Source organism: Amblyomma maculatum, chromosome 8, assembly GCF_055883805.1.
Source record: "Amblyomma maculatum isolate TAMU_Amacu chromosome 8, ASM5588380v1, whole genome shotgun sequence".
NCBI classification, from domain to species: Eukaryota; Metazoa; Arthropoda; class Arachnida; order Ixodida; family Ixodidae; genus Amblyomma; species Amblyomma maculatum.
In genome coordinates, this window is record NC_139351.1 from 100,748,077 (window position 1) to 100,757,646 (window position 9,570).

Sequence of the window (9,570 nt, forward strand, 5' to 3'; positions counted from 1 at the left end):
AGCTCCCCGTATCGCACTCTCTCACCGCATGCGATGCAAGCAAGTTCAGATGTTTCATGCGCGCGTCGAAATCCAGGCACGGGCGCCAAAGCAGCGGTCGGGACGCACCACTCAGAGTTCAAGGGGTGGACGGCCGCCGCCCAGGGTAAGGAATTGAGCAGTAATAAAATACGCAATAAAAGACGATCGCTAATAGAAGTGAAAGTGGAAAGAGAGAAATAGGAGTTGGAGTCAGGGTAAATAAGTTGCTATGCAGTCTTGCAAGGAGAGGCATTGGCGATGCTATACACTTAATGCCGAACCTTAAGCACAATATTGCAGTATTGCTTGCGCAACTTACCAGGTTTAACGAGAGCTAAACTGCTGCCAAGTTTTTGTTCTTTTTTGAACAGCCGCCAGCATGCGGCCTTATCACTCTGATTGTGGCACGCGGATCAATTCTATATCCTTTGTATGTTCATGCTCGTTGTCGCGAGACGCAGAAGCTTTATAAGTTTTTTCGTCGCTCAAGATGTACCGAGATGTCTCGAAGGTTCCGGCCACTCTCGTATGCTTCTACAATGTTACAGGTCGTGCTATGTCACCGTTTGCAGCTTTATCTACATGTTTTTTCGCCGCCTGTAAATTGAGTGCTTGTCGATGTGACCGGGTTGTAATTAGACGACCAGCGAGCACGTTTGCTGCAATCGCCGCCGCCGAGTTGTTCAGTTATTTTGCGGGCTGAAGTCAGTCCAATAAAAAAGTTGATTTCAGCGTGATTACGCATGTCTTTTGGTGTCTACGGCCTTGTCACCGACACGTGTCAGTACGAAATACTTCGTGTCCTCTAGATAACGCCGATAGATCAATCACTGTAAACTACTGTATCTGTACTGTATCTACGGTGACTTCACTATGACACTACTCATTGAAGGGCTAGGCGAAAGCAATCACACGACGGTACCAGGATTGACTGTATCACGTATGCACTCCTGCACAAAAAAGAAAATGCTTCGGCGTCGCGTTTCGTTTAACGAGCACTGGAATGCAGGCGGCCGCGCACAAAAATAGAGAACATGGCACATTACCTTAAGCTTGAAACCAGGGAAATCAACATCTCTCAGCGAGCTTGTACCATATCCTTAAAGTTAGTACATAATTTTTGCACCTTTCACAAAGAAACAGATCAGGGTCCTCTTTTGTCCTTTGTTCCCCTTTGTGAAAAATTCCTCGCGTCATGACCGGGCAGGACAATGAAACAGCTTGAACTGGACAGGCTAGAAGAACACTTGGAGAATACAAAAGATTTTTCACAACTGTTCATAGGAAATGGTCTCAACATCTATGCGGCGAATTTACTTTTCATGGTTACAACACACTTATCTAAACTCAGCCAGCAACGACACGAGTACTTTTCGCAACAGACAGCAGGAAAGTCGTTAGATACGTTTACATATCATTGCATATTCAAATCCGTTCAACGCAGCTGATTTTACACGAACACATAGAGCCTGCAATCATATTTTCTCGGAGATAAATAGCTCTATTCAAGGCCACACAGCCTCGGTCCATGTCGGTCAACGTCCGCGATGGCCGATATCTTCCATCTTGTTTACTCCAGGCATTATACCCTACCCGCGCTTATCTTCGTAATACCTATTTATTTTTTTTTATCACATCTTGCATGCAGTCGACACTGCTATGCGAGGCGTACCCGGTTCACAAGACATTGTCGAACATGAACAAATTTTATTTTATTGGGGCAATGTTTTGTCTATCCTGAAACTAAAATACAACAATCATTATAACGACAAATTTTTTAACACTTTTGCTATAGCCAGATGCTCATTTGTTTTTCACGGCTGTCTTCATGACTTGAGTGGAAAATTTCTTAAAAAATTTTGCGGAGCATCAGACGGTTGAACGACCCCCCTGAATATTTCGATAATAGTGGGTTAAACAATCTATGCCTGCCTCAAAATGAAAACTGACATCCAAAGGCTCCGATTTATTTATTTATTTATTTATTTATTTATTTATTTATTTATTTATTTTTTTATTTATTTATTTATTTATTTATTTATTTATAGTATACTGCATCCAAAGGCTCCGATTTATTTATTTATTTATAGTATACTGCAGACCCTGAAATTTGCCCTAATGGGAGGGGTAGAAAACAGAGGTGTACAGGCAATGATATCGTAGCAAACGAACCTAAGTACACGCGCGTACAAGATCAAAAATATTGATTCAGCAACAATCAATAAAGAATGCTTTCAACGGCTTTTAGGTTGTTTAACACACCGAGAGAAAGCTCGTTCCAGTCATTCGTTGTGCATGGAAAAAATAACTATTTAAAAACCGCGATTATAGCACTCTAAGGTGTTAATGATTCTGCGTGGCGATGTCTAGTTGGTCTTGCTGTATTTAGCTCAATAAATAGTTCGGGCCCATGAAAAGTTTATCATTTCTGAGTAAATAAGCATGCTTAGATATTTGAATCTTTCCTTGCGCATGCACTGATTGTTGTGTTGCGCTGCGCCATGGGATTAACGTAGGATGATAAATAGAACGGTATTTGTTAAAGATTGTTAATAGCGACAGGCAGAGGTGGTGTAGAGGTAGAGCACCCACCTCGCATGCAAGAGGACCGGGATTCGAATACCGGTGCCGCTCAATTTTCCACCGGATGAATGAATGAATGAATGAATGAATGAATGAATGAATGAATGAATGAATGAATGAATGAATGAATGAATGAATGAATGAATGAAGCCTTTATTTGAACGGAGGGATGGCTCTCGGCCACTGTTTGGGTAATTAGAGAGTTAGGAGGGATGGGAGTAAAGCCCACCCGCTTGCGCGGCGGCCGCGTGCGCGGCTACGTTTCCCCCGTCCGTGCCAGTATGTCCCTGTGTCCATAGAATTTGAATTTCTTTTCCAACTTCCCGCATTCGCTTCAGCGTCTTTCTGATGTTGTGTGCCACTGCATCTTCTGTAGTTGGTGCCGTCAGCTCTGCAATCGCTGCGTATGAGTGGGTTAAAATTTGATATCCATTGAAATTATCTTTTCTGGCTGCAGCTGTCGTAATGGTGTTTATAGCTCCCCATATGACAAGCAGCTCGGCGTGTAAAATTGTTTCTCCAGGTAGGTGGCACGTGTGCTGTCCGCTGTGTTGGGGCACTGGCACACAAACCCATGCCACACTACCCCTTTCATTTTTAATTGCAGCGTCAGTGTCTACTGTGTTCAACGGTTTTGTGATGGCCGTTCTCTGTTCTAAATGGTGCCTAGCCATCACGTTCCGCCTACTAATAGATCGTTGTGGCCCTAGTGCGATTACCGGCGCCTCCCACGGGGGTGAAGTGTCTGTTCCCAGGGGCCTGAGAGCAGTGTTGACTCGGTTGTGCCATGCCATGATCTGCTTCCCTTGCGTCGTGTTTTCTAGTCGGGATCGCATTCGTATTTTTGCTTCATTGATAATATCTCCTATGGGTGGTATGCTGACCAGATTAAGCAGCTCTTCACTCCTCGTATGCGAAGTAATGGCGCGAAGGGTAGCCCTGTGTAGCTTTTCGATGTCTTTCAGGTCGCGATCAGAAACCTTATACACGGGTGCCCCGTACAGAATCCTGCCGAGTTATATTTTTTATTCACCTTTGTTCGCTTCTTGGATGAAATAAAAAAGCAGCTATCTACCATAGGACACATTTATTCTTTCCTGGGTACATCGCTGATTTCTTCGTGCATTTGAAGGCTTTCGAGAATGCTGGGAAATTCTTGAAGGGCACGTTTACCCTGCGAGAAATGGGTAAAATAATGAGCGCCCATTTCCGCTTTAGACATCGCTTACTCGTTGCATTGCTAAATATTTTAAAATGTTTCACTAATCTTTAACTTCACATCTTCGCTTAGAAATTGACGTGCGTAGTCACCGAGCAGGCTTTTGACCCGCTTTCAGACCTTATGGTCAAAGCTATCTGCCAAAAATGCGGAAATGTCCGTTTCCTAGTTTGAAACGCCTTGGCCAAAGTTCGTCACTACCACTAAGAGTGTCAAGCTTTTTCTTAAAGAGGCTCACAGCCCTCGTCACTACCTGATTGTGGAAAAAAAAAAAAAAATCCGCGGAGACTAAAATGAATGGCTCAGACACTGCTACAGTGCCATTAAAAGGGCGGCAGAAATTTATCTCACTTCTCACTTCTTGCTAGTTGGTTAACGTTCCTGCAACAATGCATAAAATTTATGCAAGTTTCTGCTAGTTTGCAAATTAAGTCGCCTTTAGCCCACAGAGCGTGTTCCCATTTCGTACCTAAAAAAGCAGCAAAATGGCCGCCCTTGGATACTACACAGAAAGTGGTGGTAGTACTTGTCCACCCTGTCTCTTTGTGTTTTTTTTATTGCAATGCTGTCTTTCTTTTCTATTTGTGATTATGGCATCATTATTGAAGCTTCCAATTCGATAACTTTTTTTTTTTTTTTTTTTTCAGTTGTCCCAATGAAAAAGATTGGGCAGTCAAGGGGACACTATTTTTTTTTTTTTTGACATCGCTGATTTTTTTACTCTGGGTGCTATATTAAATCTACTTTCGGTCATGTGACCCGTGTATTGTAAAACTAGTCGAATGGAAAAATTGGCATTTAAAGCAATGGAAGCGATTACTTTGAAACCGAGCTCTGGGAAGCCACATCGCAGACAGCAACAAGCACTATCAACCCCCTCCCCCCTCCCCCCTTAAAAAAAACAAAAAACACGAGCAATAATTAAAGTTGGAACGCGAGCATCAGGAGGGAGCATCAGGCTGCAAAGGTGTTAGCGGGAGGAAACTCGATATGCCAGGGTCCATATTCCGAGTTTGCGCCGTTATCGATGTGTCGCTATCTCACGTGACCTCGAGTGATCGGATTGGTCGAAACGCCGAAACCGGGTGTTGCCACTACGGAACCGGAAGAGGTGGCAACGTCATGTTCCGGCGTTTCCACTAATCAGATAACTCTAGGTGACGTGAGATAGAGACACTTCGATAACGACGCAAGCTCGGAATACGGGCCCAGGCTAGGTAAATTTCGAAGTTGCAGCGACTCTTCTTTAGAAGTGTTAGTCGAATTCGCTTATAGTTACTCTGTGTTCTTGGGTTCGCATTTCAGTTTCCTTATTCGCGTTGTATATACTTAGTATGGTACCTTCTAGCCCAATTTGAAAGTTGCCGCAGCTGTTGCTGCCGACCAGGACAGATTTATTTTTCAACAAGACGTTCGCTTAACCTAGAAAAAAGTGACTGCGCTGGGTGAGGGAATCCTTGGGCTCACTAATCTTCTATGTTTCTCACAGCCTTGTCGCTAAAATAAATGTCGTTAAAGTACTTTAATTTATGTAGGTGAGGTCTGAACCGATTGCCGTCAAATCACATGAGTGTACAAGCGTCGCCTGTCCTAACCACTGGCCGCCTATAAAAATGGTCCATCAGGAGGGGACCTCAGTCAAGTGCCTCATTATTATGCGTTTTTTTTTCTAGAGTGTTTGAGTAGCAGGACACCCGTCTCGAATCAATATTTTTGCGTCCACAAGTACCTTCTTCCGTGATCCCCAATTGGTCCCCTTCCGTGGCAAGCACGCCCACTCCGTCTCGACTAATTTGACAAGCTCCTCATCCATCTTTTTCTGCACATTCTTCAATTCTTCTCAGTGGTCTGGCATCACCCTAAATAAAGGTTACTTGTGCCGTCACTGTACGCGTGCTGCTCAATTCATTTTCACTAATGACACAAATAAGATGTCACACGCCTTTGCTTGTCCCGTAACTGTTCCGTGTGTTCTGAATAACAGATTGCGGGCCTATTTTGGGTCATAATACCCAGGAACAGCGGCGCAACAATGATAACACAAATAGAGAACGCAGCACAGGCGCTTGGGTGTGAAGGGGAAAGTTTGGGTATTTGTGTTCATATTAACAGTTGTTAACGTGCACCTGTGTTGCTTTCTTTCTTTGTGCTGTCTTTCTTGCGCCGAAGTTCCTAGATATTCTTCAGCAGCGCCCCCTATATCAACATTTTGTGTTTCTGTCGTGTTTCAACCCCACGGATATATATACAGTCTTCTCCGTTGTGTGCCCAGTTAGATGAGGAAACACCCCCATTTTGGTGGCCTCCTTTGCTGTGCTGCCTCCACCACGAGCTGCGGCTTTCCCAGTGATACAGCGACTTCATATGATCAATGAAACTTCCTGTAAAATCAGCGCCCACTGGATATTTGTTTTACGTTGGAGGAGCACCACGAAGCTGCTCTTCACAATTTTTAAAGCAGTTGTCGAAAATGTTGGACCTCTTCACGGTGTTGCTTTCGAGGTGTCCGTCGCGCTTTAAGCCGTTGAGAAAGATCACAAATTGATGGGGACTCCAAGATTCGATGCTGATCAGAAAGCGGATCAAGAAACACGACACAAAAGAAGACCGTGATGTCAATGCCCATCCCATGCGTTGGTCATTTCTCCTCTGTGCCGTGCTTGCACGCTGCTTGGCGTTTTAAATCGACCAAATCCAATCTCCCCAACTGTAAATTCGGCTGACCAGAATTTCAAAGCGGCGCCCGCTGAATAAAACAAGGGCACAGGTAGCCCAAAATATTATATCTTCATCTATATTTATGAGTGTTGAAACCTTACCTTTTCTAGAATACCGTTGAATTAATATTTCAGATATACCGTATTTGCAAAAGCCAAAACGTTTTTAAAGTTTTGAATACGCTAAGCGCTGACGTAAGTAATAAACCATCACATATTGTAACCTGGCATATAATGTATTTTTAATGCTTGAAACATATATGTGACGTTCCTAATAGTACTAAGGAATTAGCATTAGCAGCAGGCACAGTTCTAACCACCAGATACGTAAAAAAAAAGATGCCTGCTCTACAATTCCTGGTTTATACATTAAAACAATGACTGGCTATATTATATCGCAGGACAAAGCTCCTAATTTGCATTTAATCCCAGTCGAAGAAAACTACAGAACTGTGTCAAAAATACGACAAAATATCCTGTAGTTCTGTTGTAACCATCAGACTTTTCTGTAGTTCTGTAGTTTTCTGTAGTATATTTCTGTTGTCTGTAGTTCTGTAGCACTTTTATGTTGTAACTACAGAAATTTCTGATGTTACTACAGAATGTTATGTTGTCACAACAGGTTTCCCGTCAAAAATCGCACAGAAATTCTGTCGTAACATCAGAAAATTTTCTGTAGTTTTTTCCGACTGGGATGTACGAGACGATTATAATATTTATTGAAGCGATAGCTTCACTATGCTAAAGCCGGGTATTGCCGTGTGTACAACAATCATGAGCATCGCGCTGGCAGGCGGCCGCTGGCAATAGCCGAGCACCAACTGGGCGTAGGGTTGCCTGACATTATGCTTGGCAGGCACTCCAACTCGGGGCTCATATTTCACATGGGAGGGTGATATCAGAATCAGCCCGCCTCTTGCATCCAAGTTACCCCTAGGCCTCGAAGGCATGTACAGTCTTTGTTAAAAGTATACAGCCCAAGAGGTTCGCTTCTAAGCACTCTAACGTGGCTGCTGGTAGCAATACTGGAATATGAAAGTAAGCCAGAAGAGAATGAGAGCGAGGTTTGTCATATACGAGATTTCGAATGCTAGAGTTGCTTTCCGAGTCTCGTTATACAGGGCTTAGAACAAAAATTCTTGGGCCGTATGCTTCCGACAAAGACTGTACATACGGCTTGTTTAGAACAGGGCTCATATGTGGGTTGGGAGCCTACGATATCGCGTCATACTTTTAAAGACGGAGCTTATTAAGTGTCCATAATTTTTATTGCGCATGCAATACTACGCGAGGTTTCAGCCAGTCGCGTAAACCCGGCCGGTAGCCACTTTTGACCTTTGACCTTTAGAGAAGAATAAAAAGAAGAAAAGGAATAAGAATAGAAAGCAAAAGAAGAAGGAAAAAGAAAAGAAGAAGTAGTGGAAGAAGCAAGAGAAACAAAAAGGAAAAGATAAACAAAAAGAAGAAGAAAAAGAAGGAAAAGAAGAAGAAGAAGAGGGAGGAAAATATGAAGAAAAAGAAAAAGAAAAAAGAGGAAGGAAAAAGAAGAAGAAAAAGAAAAAAGTAGTGGAAGAAGAAAAAGGAGAAGATAAAGAAAAAGATGAAGAAGAGGAAAGAACAGAAGAAGAAGCTACGTCGGCTTTGCTTACGCAACCTACCAGGTTTACCTAAAGCTAAACCCCAGCTAACTTTTTTCTTTACCACATCCTTACCAGCTAAGGTGCAGTCGAAATAAAACTTTTATGCTGTACTATCTTGCAGGTTTCTTTAATCTGTCGGACTTGTTTTAAACGCCTGACATAAGAACAGGGTGGTTCTCATATACCGTTATTTTATACATCTGATATCTTTTAATAACATTGAACCTATTTTTAAGCTTTTACGATTTTTGTTTGTGAAAGAGGGCATTGACCTCTGCTAATATTTTACATTTTCGTTGGGCGGTGTTGTCAATCACATATATTCGTTGGTCCGCTCGGCTCCTTACCTGTTCCTGGGTGGGCTGTGGGGATTGTATTGTATGTATTGCTCCAGGTACTCCTTCCGCATGTTCGTGCACCACATCTGCAAGAGGAGCACTCTTATAGGAAAAACAGAATCTCAGACAAAATCTTAAGAAAAGCGGCGTTATCAGCTATACTTACTGAGTCGGTGCGGTGACACTAAAAATTTTTGTTTTGTAGCAGTTTACTCTAGTATTAAGATTACGTTTAATTAATTTTTGTTGAGGTCAGGATGAGACGCCACCATAGTAACAAGACGAGCGGGGAAAGTGAAGTACTATTCTCCACTAGTCAATATACTCACCATGGCGTTTGCAATAAAGAACAGCTGTTCACCAGAAAACTTTTCTAGGCCAGGAAGTTGAAGGTCTTGAACCTTTGAACTTTTTATCACTCTTTTGTACGTCTGGAATATAAAAAATAAGGCGAAAACCTATTTCATTCAAAACAGCCATATATTCACGCGCTGCGGTCGGCGCAGGCATTCACAAAAAGCCTGATACACTAAAACGCGGCAGTAGCTTGAAGCTTTCTCTAAAGCAGATGTGAAGTCATATGGAACATTGTCATTTCTCATTGTGATGAGCACAACAATTATTTGCTGTTTTTTTTTCTAGCGGAGGGCGTGGGGGCGAGGAGCATAATCTTCGCTGCACTTACCTTGAAGGCGAGTCGAATGGCTCCATTGTCTGCAATATTTTCCCCCACTGTATTTCTTCCGTTCAGCTTTTCCATAGAAAGAAGCAAAGGAAAGGGTGCAATAGTAAGCCAGTGCTGTTTATAGCATTGATCAGCTTAGTTCCCTAATTGAAAGCTGCATAAGAGACAAAAGCAAGCATTCTTTTCCGTAAGACACATTGCGACTCGTATGCTGGCTGCGCAGAGTTCTTGCCAGGACACGCATATTCGATTAGGCTTAACAAGAGTTGAGAAGTGGTTATATCTAGACCTCCATACCTTCATACCTCCATTACTTCCATATATCGTCAAGTGAAGCAGTACTAAGAGGGTACGGAGTTTTTATCTA

At 42.8% G+C, this 9,570-nt stretch overlaps 1 protein-coding gene across 1 annotated transcript in view; it reads right to left on the reverse strand.

Annotated features, from left to right (window-relative positions):
• Positions 1 to 3,675: 3,675 nt before the first annotated feature.
• The window catches only part of LOC146181987 (neprilysin-1-like), a 31,437-nt gene continuing 25,542 nt past the window's right edge, over positions 3,676 to 9,570 (reverse strand). Inside the window, exons 15-18 of the mRNA XM_084575876.1 lie at positions 9,204 to 9,269; positions 8,848 to 8,949; positions 8,528 to 8,604; positions 3,676 to 3,778 (exon numbers count right to left, since the gene is read on the reverse strand). Coding sequence (XP_084432002.1) covers positions 3,676 to 3,778; positions 8,528 to 8,604; positions 8,848 to 8,949; positions 9,204 to 9,269 — 348 coding nt within the window. The remainder of the gene's footprint in view (positions 3,779 to 8,527; positions 8,605 to 8,847; positions 8,950 to 9,203; positions 9,270 to 9,570) is intronic.